At 41.2% G+C, this 15,960-nt stretch overlaps 1 protein-coding gene across 1 annotated transcript in view; it reads right to left on the bottom strand.

The window, feature by feature from the left end:
- The window catches only part of ADAMTS8 (ADAM metallopeptidase with thrombospondin type 1 motif 8), a 58,487-nt gene extending 43,563 nt beyond the window's left edge, over positions 1-14,924 (bottom strand). Inside the window, exon 1 of the mRNA XM_077457872.1 lies at positions 13,667-14,924. Coding sequence (XP_077313998.1) covers positions 13,667-14,440 — 774 coding nt within the window. The 5' untranslated portion in view covers positions 14,441-14,924. The remainder of the gene's footprint in view (positions 1-13,666) is intronic.
- Positions 14,925-15,960: the final 1,036 nt, after the last annotated feature.

The following is a 15,960-nucleotide window of genomic DNA, read 5'->3' as shown; positions in this document are numbered from 1 at the left end:
AATCACGCATGCTCAGATTCAACTACGAGACGGAAGCTATTGGCTACTGGCTATTGAACTTCCTTTGTCTAGTCCCGTCTTACGTGTTGTACGTCACCGTGTTCTAAACAATCGTAATTTGGTGTGACCCTGTGTAGGCAAGACAGCTTGAGCGGAAATTCCATCGGGAAAACCATCAGAGCTTTTTCCGACGAGAATTTCGATCATGTGTATGCGGCATGAAAGTTCTTATTTATCCAGGTATATCTGGTTGTAGTTAGTCACATTCAGCTGGATATTTCTCAAATTATCTAAGCAACTTCTTTAGTTTTGATGCAAATATACATATATATAAATGCCGAGGTATTTTCCTGACATTCATTAGAACTGCTGGAATGGGGTTTGTAAGATGCTGCAGGTGAACTTTCCCCCCGGTACCAATGATTTTTTTTAACATATTTTAGATATAAGTATGTTTGACTAACTTTAAAAATAAAAAATAAAGCTAGCTGAAATATATATATATATATATATATATATTATATGAAATATTATATATTACATTATAATATATTATATATAAAATATATAAGCTGAAAATATATATTATTGGACCCAGGCTGGGTGTATCTGGAATTGCTCTGCACACGCTGAGCTAATTTATGACAGTTATAAGGAATAGTAGGACTGTGATTCATTTCTAAGATTTGTTCTTCAAAAGTGATGCTTTCCGAGCCATCACACGCAGGAACAATATTACTGCAGAAAGTTTACCCAGGGATAAAAATATTATTCCATTTATCATTGATGACCTGTGCTCTGGGTGTATCCCTTTATTGCTGCAAATTATATAAAATGCAGATAGTAAGCTAACTAATCATGGCCACAGCTGTGGTACACACGTTAGTAAATGTGTTAGAGCAAAAACATCTCAAGATATTAACAGTAACTGTTATGCTCAGTGTATTTTTACTGGTTGTCATGGTTTCTTAAAATGACTCAGAATTACAGTGAAATAATCACACTTTGTTCCAATCAGATGTCTAGACAAAAGCAAATGAGATGGCCAAAATTGTTGACCTACATCCAAACTATTTCATTCTTTCCTATACTTCGTAGGTTGTTTGTGTTTTACTTCAGATTGTAGACTGTTATATTTTGCAACCCTTTAAAAGTTTAGTCTTCCCAAAAGGGTGGAACTTGCTGAGTCACCCTGTGGCGTTTTATGCCTTTGAGAACTCCAGCACAGATATCTACCTGCCGTAATTCCTCATTGTGTTCCTTGACTCCCATGTGGTGTTCTCACTCCTCCTGTTACCCTCTGTATAGTAATAAGATGTATCAGTGAGTGTGGGATGCTTGGTAATGACCAAAGGAGGTGTGGAGACCGTTGAATGCAAGTACAGAGATGTCACTGCTAGAGTTTCCAAAAGATGAGGGTCTTTCAGGTGGTTTTATTTCATCTACTGCATTTTATTTGAAATCTATTTATGCCCTTTTGAGCCTGCTGGCTTACTATGGCTCTGGGATCCAACACCAATTTTCTATCGGGGTGAATGACACCCATCCATTCAACCCAATTCCTGTAAGTGCAGGGCATCAAGAAACGATCCTCTGGAGGTATGTCATCAAGCTGCCCTAAGCTTATAGGGGAATGCTGCAGGGAATAGCACCACATAATGTGTTTTCATCATTCAGGACTGCCCACTAGAGGACCCATGATGTCATGAAACTGGACTAAAGCTCCCTGCAAAAAAAGATAACTATTAAGATTAAAAATAAATAAATGTGGGGGGGGGGGACAAAGGGTGAATTTAGCACTTCTGCATCCACCAAAAGGCTGACACTTTCAAGGACCACATGAAACAATGGAAAACGTATAATTGGTCCAACCTGCACATTCCTCTTACAAAGTTATCCTTCAATCAGGGTGCGTCTTCCGCAGTACTTCAGAATGAGTCAGTGTCATATGTACGGCCGGACTAATGCCCATGGGTGGAGTTCTGAACTGCCCTCGGGTAAATCAGTAATTGGAAAAGTCAGTGTTAATGTGATCCAATATATGAAAGAAAGACAAGTGAATGTCTGTATGGTGCATCAAAGAATTATAATTCTAGTCTTCTCATGTCCCACCTAGTTGCAGAATGATGAGATTCTGTCTGACATATGTGTGAAAATGCTGTGTTTTGTCCTTGTCTTATCGCTATGGCCGGGCTATTACGCTCACAGCGCGATAATTGGTGTAATCTCTCCCGGAATAGCTGGACTCTGAATGATTGCCAGCCATCCTCTGAATAATGACCTCAATGGAAAAGCACGACACTCCTTACCAAGTTCCTGTAATCAGATTTTACTTCTGTTATCAAAACTGTTTTAATTTTCCACATTAATGGAAATGTCTGGGCTGGCCACCTGTAATGGACCATGATGTGGCACATTGTGTGCGCAGGGGCAGACTGGGAACTGGCTACCATCGTGAAAGGTGGGGGTTATCTTAAAGACCATATTTTATTGTAACACACCTTTTTACATACAGTATACATGATAAAAAAAGATTATTGTATGTAATGGATGAATTGTTAACGATGAAATACTAAAAACAAACATTGACTGCTGCTCTGGAAAATAATATGGACTGCTAAATAAAACACCATGCCATCATCACAAATGTTCTTAATCATTCCCTTTCCTTTAGGGCTTGTTTACACCACAGCATTAATGTGGTAATGTGTGGTAAAAAGCTTGGATTACTGCAAACATATTTGTGCACCAAGCACAGTGCAGTGTGTTTCAGTGCCATTCATTTTGAACGCAACTGAATGGATCCGCATAATGACCTTGAGCATGACTTAGAAAGTATAAAACAGCAGCAATTTTTTCCTGCTTTGGGGACCAAAATTGCCACAAAACATGGAGGTGTGAACAGGCACACAACTACTGATGGCAACACATTTTAAAGTTTTGCACTCTTCCACCACTGACTTAATTTTCAGCTTTCGGTATTCCGCAGAGTAAGAAGAAAGTCTCAGACTCACAAAGAAATTTGATCAGGGCCACCATCCAAACATACTGTATACTGTATTCATTTTATAGTTTAAGGTGGGAAGTATATCTCTAATTTAGGTATTAGTTGTAATAAGGCTTTCATTATTGATAGTACTCCCCCAAAAAAGTTCCCAGTGTTTGACATATTAATTATACTGCAAATGCTCTCCAAACCCCCTGTCCAGTCCTCCCCTGCAGGTAAGTGACCCCTTTCAGCTATATTAAAGTAATTATTATCCTAAATCCAACACAGCACTATGAGAGTTAACTAACAGGAAGCTGTGACCCATCTTGCCACCCGCTGGCTTTTCTATAGAAATTCCCACAGAGCTGTAATAGGAAGAGAGAGGGAGGGTCTTGTAGAAAGAAAGAGACGTTGTGGGGTGGTCGGAGCACTTTGTCTGGGAACGGTCTGACTCTGAAACTATAGTCGCCCAGGTAGGGGTTGGAAGGGCATAAAGGATGTCGGAACAGTTCACTGGAGTCTTTGTCCTGGGATTAAAGAACACTTTTGAACGCCAATTTTGTGGAGTGATCTACGATGACAAATCTTTTTTTTAGAGGCCACATAGTGCTATGATGTTAATTACACATTACTTGTATTTATATTACACAGGACACAGCAATGGGATGGAAAGTTTCACAGCAAAATCTGCACTGGTGGCGGAGCTCTCCCGTACAGCTTGAAAACCTCTACTATTGTACATCAATGTAATACTAGTAATGACTGTTATCTACACATCTCCCAGGTGTCCAGCTGTTGATATCCCTTATTCACCTACATGAAATCTATTCATTCCTTTTAGCTTTATAATGTTTTCCACCTCTAGAAATATAAGGGCTTTTTCACACCAGAGAGCTGCACTGATCACACTACTGCTGGTGTGCACTGGGAGACACATGGGGAGAATTGCTAAAACTGGAGAACTCAGAATCTGGTGTAGGTGTGCATGGTAGCCAATCGGCTTCTAACTTCAGCGTGGTCCATTACAGGTGGCCAGCCCCCTGGAGTAGGCAGTTACATTTTAAAAAATACAATGTCAAATTGACAAGGGACACCAATTTACAAGACCGACCGCTTCCAGCTTGTCCTTGCTTCCGAGCATGCGTGTTTGTACTTTGGACTTTTGTCCGAGGGACTTGTATACACACGCTTGGAAAATCTGACAACAGACATTTGTCTGCAGAAAATTTTATAGCCTGCCATCCAACATTTGTCTGCGGAAAATCCGACAACAATTGTCCAATGGAGCGTAAAAATGGTTGGATTTTACACCAACAGCCTGTCATCACAGATTTCCCGTCGGAAAATCCAATCGTGTGTATGAGGCTTAAGTCTGTAGATTATCGGAAGCCATTGGACTACATTAAAAAAAAAAAAAGCAGATGTATGAAACAAAGATGGATACCAAACAGTAATATACAGTTCAACTGGGGACATGATTTCATACCTATTTTAGATTAGAATTCTAGGACTACATAATAAAGACAGATCATATTGGTGTTTTTTCATAAGGCTTAGGGCAGTGATGGCAAACCTTGGCACCCCAGATGTTTTGGAACTACATTTCCCATGATGCTCCACTACACTCCAGAGTGCATAAGCATCATGGGAAATGTAGTTCCAAAACATCTGGGGTGCCGAGGTTCACCATCACTGGCTTAGGGGAATATATCTCTCCAAGACTGGTGTGCTAGTGGGGTCACTCCACAAGGTGTCTAGATGCTAGGAGCTGTCAATGCCCTCGGTGCTGCAGGTAGGGTTGCCACCTGTCCGGGATTCACCCGGACAGTTCGGGTTTGGAATCATGTGTCCGGGTTTCAGACTGCCTGAAACCCGGACACATTATTCAGACTGGACTATGGCTTCCCAGCAGGTTTGCTGGCTGCAGTTAGCTAAGCTAGAGGTGTCTGTTACACTGTCTTTCACACTGCCCAAAGTCAGCACTAACAATGTGCACCCCCCCCCCCCAAAACCACACAGACGGGAGAGGAGACAGGGCTCGAACTGCACCTCTTTCTCCCACCCCTACCCCTCTGTGTCTGCCCACACTCCAATCCCCAGTCCTGTGTCTCAGAAAAGGAACGTGGGGGCCAGAAATTGGAAGTCTAGCAGCCTCAAATACATCTGAATGAGAGGTGCTGACTGCCAAGGGGTGAGTGAGCTCACCATCCATCCCTGTCTGTGACTGAAGTTTCCCCCCTTATCCCTCTTGCTTCTTAGTGAGTACACTAAGGTAAATCAGGGTTCTCAGAGCACCCCTTACATCAGATTTCCTCTTTACACCAGAAGCCGCAGTGTTCCCTCTTACAGCAGAGCCCTCTCCATACATCAGAGTGCTCAATGTTCCCCCGACCCCTTAAATCAGGGTTCTCAGAGCATCCCTTAGAGTCCCCAGAGTTCTCCTTTACATCAGAGTCTGTGGAGTTCCCCCTTACAGTGAAAGGGAACTCTGCTGCAAAGGGGGGCTCTTGTTATTAACGCCATGTGACTAGAAATGTTATTTAATAGCAAGATATATGTATAGTTTATACTATAAAAAAAATGCTAAATTGCTATGTGCCGCTAAAGTGTTTGGGTTTGATTTGAAGAAAAGGTGGCAACCCTAGCTGCAGGGAGCAAGTACTGGATTCATAACAGGAACACAGATAACATTGCTGCCACAGCAACCAATCTTGTCTGGTACTTAAAGAAAATCTATGTTCATAGCATTAACTTTTATTGTATAACATCAGCAATGCAATACAAACAATAGTTATTATTGACTATCCAATATAAGTTTGCATGAAAAATCTCCTTTTCTGTTGTGAGTTCTGCCTGTCTGCAGATCATATCTTTCCACAACTTCCTGGAATCACTGCATGCTCTTCAGCTTCTGCTCTGCTGTTTACGTTCCATATATAAGAACTACATGTCCCATGGTACCTTGCTGCCTGCAAAATGTGATTCCTATTCCGGCTCTGTCTCTCAGCACTGCTGTGGTTCAGAGGGCAGGATCTGTAAAATGTGTCACATAGTGGTGCTTACTCACAGGGCATAGTGAATACGTGTCACGGAATTCAAGGATATAAATGTGTGGGGGTCTTCACAAAGTAAGTTTACCATTTTCAAGATCATTCAGAAAGCTAAGATCACAATGGCATTAAAAACAGGCATTTGGGAAACGCCCCTCAAATGCCTATGCAAATAATACAATGGACAGCACATTGTGCTGTTCACACTATGAAAACATGAAGCGTTAGCATGGCGTCCCTTCAAAATTGAAGCCTCATGTCAAGTCAGGAGGTGTTTGAAGTCATTCAAGTCTTTTGTAACGCATTGCAAATGCTTTTTTAAGATTTGTTTATCTCCTGTAATAGAATAAGCATTTGTGGAGTGGTTTAACGCTCACCAAACACTTCAAAACTGCTCATAGGGCATTTGAGGAGCATTTGTAAGTCGTCATTACCGCTTGTAAAATGGCAGTTTAACCCCCATACTAACGCTATAGGAGAGTTTGTTAAGCGTTACAAATTTAGTCAAGTGTGAACAAATCCTAATAGTAGTAGGCTAGAAAAAAATGTATTACAATGTGGAAATGAATATAAGATGTTATTTTTACCATAGATATGCTTTAATATTATAATAATATTTATAATAATAATAATAACAAATGAAAGGAAATAGAAATTCTCTTCCATGATCCATATCCATATAATTTTCTATCCTTAAAGCGGAGTTCCACCCATTTAAAAGTCAGCAGCTACAAAAAGTGTAGCTGCTGACTTTTAATAATCAGACACTTACCTGTCCCAGGGTCCAGCAATGTGGTTGCACAAAGCCCTGCTCCTCTCTCCTTCCTTCCGAGGCGCCGGCATTCTAACTTTGGGCGCCCGGCTGTGTCTTCACATCCGGACGCGCATTGCCCATGCGTGAGCCGCCCTGTGAATGGCCGGGCAATCTTCTGGGACCTGTGAAATTTTCTAGAAGATTGCAGGGAGGGAGGGGGGAAAGGTGAACTTCCTTCCGACGCCGCAGAGCCAGGGGAGGGAGTGGGAGCTGGGTGCCTGTAAAAACAGGGTACCTGCCCTTCCCCTAAAAAAATTGCATGCCAAATGTGGCATGCCAGGGGGGTCACCTGCACTTAAAGCAGAAGGTCCATTTTTGGGTGGAACTCCCTTTAATGTACTGTCTGTTTAACATTAACATTTGGGGAAACAAGAATGATCCCCCTCCCTAATAAGAGACAAGTAGTCTATCAGAAGGTCATGCCTTAGCCAACATATAGCCTCACAGGCTTCAGATCTACAAGGGACAGGAATCACTGTCCTTGGTTACATTAAAGTGAACCTGTCCCTTTACAAATCTGAGTGCATTTCTGACATTTCAGAGGTAATAAATATCTAGAGGTGTTATTCTGATTCATTTTAACAAGCTTAGCCTTAAAGCTGAACTCCAGCCTTCCCTTCAGTCTTGTACCATTGTACATGCTCCTCTCCAATACTGAAATAGCTTACTCTGATTTCACTGCACACTGTGAGCTTCTCATAATGTTCTTTAGAAGTTGCAGCAAGCCCAATAAAAACTTCCTAATTTCCTGGCCAGAGAACATCCAGCATCATCTAGGTCTTATCTCCAAAGCTTGACTTTCCCTTACGCAACCCTTCCATTCATTATGACTGCTAAATGTTATCATCATTAGTCAAATCTGTCATGATTTTCATTTACAATCATATAAGATAAGATAATATTCCAAACGATAACGATTGATATCAAATATTTTGCAGGTCCTTATGATGATTACTTTGATTTTGTTTATAGTCGTTCTGTGACTTTTTACATCTGTACCTGTATTTGTATTATAGTCTATTATACATTTTTCTTTATTATTTCCGGGTTTTTTTTTAGCCTTTGATTGCACCACGTGGGGAAGTTGCATTTAGCTTTTATAAAAATATATATATATGTGTATATATATATATATATGTATGTATGTATATATATATATATATATATATATATATATTTTTTTTTTTTTTATTAATTTATTTGAATTCATTGTGAATTGTGAATTCATTGTATTAATTAGCTCTTTGCTTCTCCCCTTCAGGTGCAATTCATTTTGGGCTTTAAAAAGGTCTGATTTTATGTGGAGGTTTCTTCCAACATTGCTTTGTATTTGATTGGCTGTCTATTTTTCATTAGCTCCATATATGCATAAGATCAGACTTTGTTTATTCAGCTATGACTAAGCATCTGTTTGTGATGTGAAATGCGTTAGCTGTTCTTCCCTGTCTTCTATGCCTAAAATATGACTGTTTTTGGATTTTAATCTTTCAATAAAGATGCCTTCAGCAGTGTGTGGCCGTCCAGGATTTTTCCTTCCTTCCTTTGTAATTTCTGATACAATCTTAATGGAATAGGTTTTCATAAATATTTTTTTTTTCATTTGATATTTCAATAAAAAGTTGTTTGAATTGTGGAATAAAAATGGGCGGGTGGCCAATAAAGCAAAAAGTAACATCGGGTTGGATTTTCATAGGATTTAAATATTAAATAAAACTTGATGTATATAGCTGCAATCTTTTTCATATTGATTAAAATAGGCAGGACAGAGGCAAGCATGCACATAGGTGTGTGCATGAGGTGCTTTAAATGACATAGCTGCGTCCACACTGCTCATATGGTAAGGGATTAACCTTCTGTAAAAATAAGGAAGTGTTGTTTCCTTCCTAACTGCCATTTGAGACGCATCATCAACCACAGACTATCTGCTCTAACCACAAGAAATGAAAACAGCACAAGCCCTGGCAAGCCCGAGGGAGTTACAAGCAACTAATGTTTCCCCCACTGTCAGGCTGCTGCGCAATGTGTTACAGGTGTCCGAAATCCTTCCCTATAGATTGCTCTGCAGCCAGAACACAGGCAGATGCCAATTGCCACAAAGCTGCAGATGGTCAGGCAACAGTTAGAATGAAACAAGCTAGACTTTAGGGTAGCCTTTTTTTTTTAACCATGTTAACCACAAGGAACCCCTTAAACGAATTTTCAGGTCTCAGGGAACCGCTTCTTATAATTTTTATATCAACAGCTCAGGAAACATTAGCGTTAACAGTAAGATGTAGATAAAAGAATAAGTAAAAAGATAATAAATGTGGCGTACTTAGCATATCTTATACATAGTTCTGAGCTATAGAACAACATTATGTTCCTTAATAAAAATGAAAAGAAACAGATAATAATAATGACCAGATAAAAAATGCAGACAATGAAAATGGTAGTGTTTGCTCCCATTGGTTGTAAGTGGAGAAATGCTTACATTGCTGGTCAATAGAGTGCCCCTTACATAGGTGGTCAGTGAAATCCTCTCCTACTCTGGGGGTCAGTGGAGAAGGGCCCCCCTTAGATTGGCGATCAGTGGAAGAATGATGCTCTTAAATTGCTGACCGATAGGGCAAGGGCACAATACACTGGTGATCAGTGGGAAGAAAGTCACTTACTCAGTATGAAACCCTTACAGATAGCTAAAAAGATCTTAAATGTCAGTCGTTATTGATCTAGCAGGCACAAATTGCTCATTGCTCAAGGAACCCCTAGCAATCTGTGGAGGAACCCTACTTGAGAAAGGCTGCATTAGAAAATTTAAATTTTTGCAGTATGAGTTAATGAGTGGGAGATATAAAGCTTGCATCCTTCTACTGTATATTACTGATGAGAAACCTCTGGTTCTAGTAAAAGGTACACATTTCCAGATGGAGGCATTTGATCCTCAGCATTGCTTTATATCCAAGAGGTTTCAGTCTGTGAAGGCAGTGGAGATTCAGGCACAATGTGATAAGTAGCAGCCATCCACCTTCACATCAATACAACACAACCATGCATTGTCCATGTTAGTATAGTATAGTATTAGAACAAACTGTATGCAAACTATATAGTATAGTATTAGTACAAACTGTATGTAATAAGCAGTGTATATATATATATATATATATATATATATATATATATATATATATATATATATATATATATATGGGAAATTTTGGCGTGTTGGTCAAACACAAACAAGAGACTCTTTCATAATGGGCTAAAGATGTATAATGCAAAGTGTATACAGTATTTGTAAAGGACATCGTTTATTATGATACACCTTTTCATATGGTCTAGTATCAGCCTTCTTGGGGTTTTGGGTCACACAATATTTTAGTGCCAGAGAGGAACCTTTTCTCTGCTACACGCTGTAATTACAATAGGGAACAGGTAGCTACGTAATGCTCACCATGGGTCACTGACTGCAGGTCCCGCTCAGATCAATGTCTGAATGGTAAAGAACAATGGCACAAGATATCTCCATAGTCACGGATGTGTACACCCCAGAGCACAAACACATATGTGCGTATATCAGCAGAGGAGTGGACAGTGTCAGTAGAGCAAAGATCGGTGTTAGTTGTTTTTTTTTTAATTTTTTTATTATTTTTAAATTTTTTACAATACTATTGTTTATTAATTTTGTACAAGCCAAATTATGGGGCTTTTTTTTCAGTCCTCTATTTTCAGTTTCTCACCTTACCCTGTACCCCTCCTCCAGCAGAAATTATGGGGCTTTGGTGAAATATCAAGGGTCTAAACAGATCCCCAATGTCTCACTTTTGAGACAGAGAAAGAAACTAAGTACATAGATTCCCCAGTCCCTTTCTCTGTAGTCTGCAGCAAACATAGTACCATGCTTCAGTTAAGAATGGAGACAGGAGCGATCAGTATAGATCACTCACTGTGTTCATTCAGAAAAGGAAGGCTGGTTAATTATATATTTACCAGCCCCTTCCCCACTCCTGAGAGGAGAGGAGGGAATCTGTTAGCACTGCAAGGGGGAGATGGGAAGCAGGGGTAATCAGCACCGCACGGGCTGATTAGGGTGAGCCCGGCCATAACCGGCACACCCTGTGCGCACGTCTATGTCAATAGTACAATCACAGGGAGTAAAAAATTCTCCCCAGCCTAGTCCTTACCCTGATAAACTCTATATTGTAGTGGTGTAGTGTTTAGCACTTTCACCTAGCAGCAAAAAGGGGCACTGGTTCAAATCCCGACCATCTACCTGGAGTTTGCATGTTCTCCCTGTGCCTGCATGGGTTTCCTCCGGGTACTCTGGTTTCCTCCCACACTCTAAAGACATGCTGGTAGGTTAATTAGATCCTGTCTAAATTGGCCCTAGTATATGTATGAATGTGTGTTAGGGAGGGACCTTAGGTTGTAAGCTCATTGAGGGTAGGGACTGATGTCAATGTACAATGTATATGTAAAGCACTGCCTAAAATTGACTGCGCTATATAAGTACCATAAATAAATAAATTATATTCTAATTGTGATTCTTGTGAGTGGGTGCGTGTTGTGTCTGTTGATCTCCTGCCAGTGTAATGTGCTACTCACTATGGATCTGACTCATGAAGCCTGGAGGAAGGAAGATGAGCTCAACGATGGAGTTGTTGCCCATAGCAACCATCAGACTTTTGTTTCAATTTACAAAAAAAAAGGAACAGCGAATTGGCTGCTGGTGACAACCCTTCCAATTATGTATTTCGTTTTTTTCTACCCACATTTCATGTATCAGCATAATGCGTCATTTTGGTAGTACTGGTCATTCATGTTTCTGGGAATGGGATCAATGTGGGAAAAGCCTCCCTACATTGGACAGCAGCACACCGTACACAGCTACCCCCATACCTCTTGATTCACCTGGACTGTCTTATCCCTATTCCAGATATCAGATAATAGAAGGTAGGAAAGCACCAATGTTGCTTGCAGCATCCAATTAGAATGCAGATGTCATATTTTCAACATACTTTACAAAAAAATAGCAGAGGATTGTTGCTATGTGGAATAAACACTTTTGTTTCCTCTGAAATTTAAAATTATCCCTATTTTTTTTCCATTGCTTTGAACTCTCTGCTTGCAGATAAGGGACTTGCATCCGTCGTGTTCAGCCCTGAGATTACCGGTAATAATTTTCTCAGAATTTCAGTTGTCTACAGAAATGTACACTGCTTAGATGTTTAAACCAAACACTCCACAAATGTTCATTAACCCAAAGAAGCCAACAAGGTTTTTTCTCTAGTTATCTCTGGTTCCTTAAAGTGTTATGCTGTATACACATGATCGGACTTTCCGACAACAAAATCCCATGTTTTCTGACGGATGTTGGGTCAAACTCGTCTTGCATACAGACGGTCACACAAAGGTGGTCAGAAATTCCGAACGTCAAGAACGCGGTGACGTACAACACGTACGACGAGCCAAGAAAAATGAAATTCAATAGCCAGTGCTGCTCTTCTGCTTGATTCCGAGCATGTGCAGCACTTTGTGCATCGGAATTGTGTACACACAATCGGAATGTGCGCAAACGGATTTTGTTTTCAGAAAATGTGAGAACCAGATCTCAAATTTTGTGTGACGGAAATTCCAATGGAAACTGTCCGATGGAGCCTACACACGCTCGGAATTTCTGACAAAAGGCTCCCATCGAACATTTTCTGTCTGAAAATCCGACCATGTGTACGGGGCATAAGTCTAGCCAAAACTTTGTTCTTAAGTTTTGGATGGGGGGGGGGGGGTTAGAACAGTAACACAGACAGAAATAAAAAAGTTTTTTATAAGCGGAGTAACGGAAGCCTAAAACATCTGTCAGTTTTTTACTGCTGTCTGTATCCCTGTTTTAGATTTTCCCTGCCTTCTTGGTCATCCTACCCAAAACTGAGAAGCTAGAGAGTTCGAGTTTTCAAGTCTGCAAAACTTCTGCTGCATTTTAGGATACAATTTGCAGAGTGGGAGTGGAAGCAAAACTGCTGCCAAAAATGAGTGAGGTTGGGATTTCATCACCAACAGAAAAATAAAATAAGGAATCTGCCCACTCTGGACAATATATAATCCCCCCCCCCCCCCATAGATTAATAAACCTTCATGCACCTGCAGAGCTGAGCGCTCATCCAACATGCTGAGTTTGTATATGGCAGTGCCGTTCCCTGCTGCAGACCTTTTCTATGTGACTGACGTCTTACCATGAGTCTCAAGTCCAGATTTTTATTACAGTGTATCGAAACCCAGGAACAACTTTTCAGTTTTGACAATAAAACCTGGAAGCCGATTGGTTGCTATGCACAGCTGCACCAGATTCTGTGTGCACCGATTTTAGTAAATCTCCCCCTTCTTGTCTCAGGGTGACAATTATTGATTACCATACTCTGTCTATAGAGGAGTAGCATTGTCACCCTAGGACAGTACTACAGAACACCTCCTTCTCTCCTCTACTTCATAAAATAAGAGGGGGGGGGGGGGGTTCTTTAGTTCTCAGTGATTGCTGGGAACAATGTATCTGATAAGAGTGCAGCTGAGAGCACAGTAAGTTCACTATATTTATAGCAAGATCAACGGGTGTTATTGTTTTTTTTTTTTTTTTTTTTTTTTGCAATTATGGAACAGATATAACCAAATGCTTTTAATGCCATATTTAACAGATTAAAAGGGAGCATATAAGAGAAGATCACTGTTATGTTTAACACACATTAACAATCTCTGAAACTATTTTCAGCATCTGTAAGCTACAGAAAGCATCCAAACAGGGGACTCAAATAAAAGTAGTGAGGCATAACAAATTTTACATTTTACCTGTAGGTCTTCCCCGTAGAACTGGACCATTGATGTGTCTGCCACAAGAAGAATTTCCACGAAACGCTCAGACGACACAAACCTCCTCTGGCGGTTTCGAGGAGTGGTGCCAGCATGGCTAATGGGTCTTTCAGAGATGCTCCTGTCAAGAACCAAATGTTTCTTCACCTCTTGTATGGAGTTTCTCCAGTCAGTGGATGAAGAGCCAGGTCTGCCCCATTTGACATCTTTAGTCTTCCTCTTCTTCCCTAACATCCCTGCTGTTTGTTCCCTATGTCCTCTGATATAGTCTTTATCTTCCCTGCTTTGACTGATCATTTCTTCTTTGTTCTCTCCAGCCCTGCTGCCCACATTCTCAGCCTTGCCCACTTTGAATACAATGTGCTGACCTAATGCCCCCCACCCTTCCAGCCTCTGTAGAGGCTGGACCACATACCTGTCTTCACCATTATGGAAAACCCCCCGAACTCCTCTGCATAGGCTAAAAGCTGCCAGTTGCTTCTGGCTGGAGTAAAAACAGTTTCTCAGTCCAGCAGTGTCCTCCTCACCAGCACCGTCCCTGCCCAAGTGTGTGATATGGACCCCAGGTGCCAGGAAAGCATGGTCAGGGAACAGCTGAAATTCCATCACTCCACCCAGAGCAACTAGCCTTAGTGTCACCTTCCCATCCACACCTGGAGATAATTCTGGCACCGTCACCTCTCCCCTAGGGAAAGCTTGGGTACCCATTAACCAAAGCACCATCCAAGAGCCCCAGAGGTGTCTTGGAGCCATTGTGCTACTTTTCTAAATGGTATAATAAGTGAACAGGTGTGTGTAGCAGCTCCTATTTAGTCGGCTAACTGCAAAACAAAAAATGCCATTACTTGGGTATTATGCAATAAATAAATGATGATGTAACTGGACTCTACACAAGCTGAAAATGTGCCAGTTTCCCTCTAAAAGTTCCACATGTGTTAATCATTTACTGGAACTTTTTTTTTGCAGAATAGTCAATTCAACGCAACTGAAGTGTGACAGTGTGACCGGCAACGTCAGGTGAGGTCATTTGGAGGTGTCATCCAGAAAGATGTGTCCCAAGGTGGAATGAAGGAAAGTGATGGATGACAGGTTCTCTTCCCGTGAGCAGCAGCAGCAGCAGTAGAGGTGTGTGATTGTCTGTGTGGGATCTTTCAGCCCCCTTTGCTCTCCTTCTATTCCCAGAAATAGTTGAAGCACCAGAGCTGGTTGGGAAAGATCCCAGTATATATACACACACAGCTCCCTCCACCCCCCGAGAGGTTTATTTTTGATCTTTAGTTACTCTTGTCCCTCCCTCCTCGCCTCCTTGTACAGGAGAAGGAGGAGAGGCATGAATACAAAAAAAGGATCATTGAGTGATTTAACCCTTTCCCTGGCCTGTTGGAGCAAGATTAAGTTGGCACCTTGCACTTATCAGGATTACTTTGCTGGCTACATCCTCCCACACTTTTGCAGGATTGCTTTAATTAAAGGGCCACTCCAATATCAGCTGCAAAAACAATACCAGTTTGGGGTTGAAGAATTAACCCCCCCCCAATGATTTTCTTTGACATCTTTGTGCTTGACTTCTTACATCTTGGCCATGACAGGGATCTCTTGCAATCACTGCTGAATTTTGTATTTATCATGTCTTCCTGTAGTCTTCGACTCCAATCCCAGCCAGGACACTGTCTGCTGTTTGCATGTTCCCCCTGTGCTTGCGTGGGTTTACTCTCAAACTCTAAATACATACTGGTAGGTAACTGTCTCCTGTCGAAATTGGCGGGGGCTCTGGGAGTTTTTTCAAATTTGACCAGTAGGTCATAAAGTTCTTGAATGTTCATAAGCAATGTGTTTCAGGGATTCCCCCCCCCCCCACGTTATTGCATTCTGACAGTGGGGGCTCCCCCCCTTCAGGATACACTAACCAGTGCTGCAGCCGTTGGTCGTAAGTGCTGATCTAATGATGGTTTACCAGCAAGATCTGCTTCTGTTGAACACACAGGGGACACCGTAATTCAGCCAGTTCATGCTGCCTGTTAGTGTACATCAGCCTAAGATTGTGAGCTCCTTGAAGGCAGAGAATGATGTGAATATACACACACGACTTTCTATACTATACTATACTAGCTTTACAGGTTTTGCCTATTTGTTAATTGTAGTGGCTATTCACAGGTCCAAGCAGCGCTGGACCGAGGGGTAGGCAGAAGAGGCAGCTGCCTTGGATGCTTCAGCAAGAGAATGCAAAGTCTGCAAAAAAGGCAAAAAAGGCAGGACCTGAGACCTTTGCTGAA

Source organism: Lithobates pipiens, unplaced genomic scaffold, assembly GCF_037356315.1.
Source record: "Lithobates pipiens isolate NorthernLeopardFrog02 unplaced genomic scaffold, aLitPip1_a1.2 Scaffold_27, whole genome shotgun sequence".
NCBI lineage: Eukaryota > Metazoa > Chordata > Amphibia > Anura > Ranidae > Lithobates > Lithobates pipiens.
This window is presented reverse-complemented; position numbering and strand designations above follow the sequence as displayed.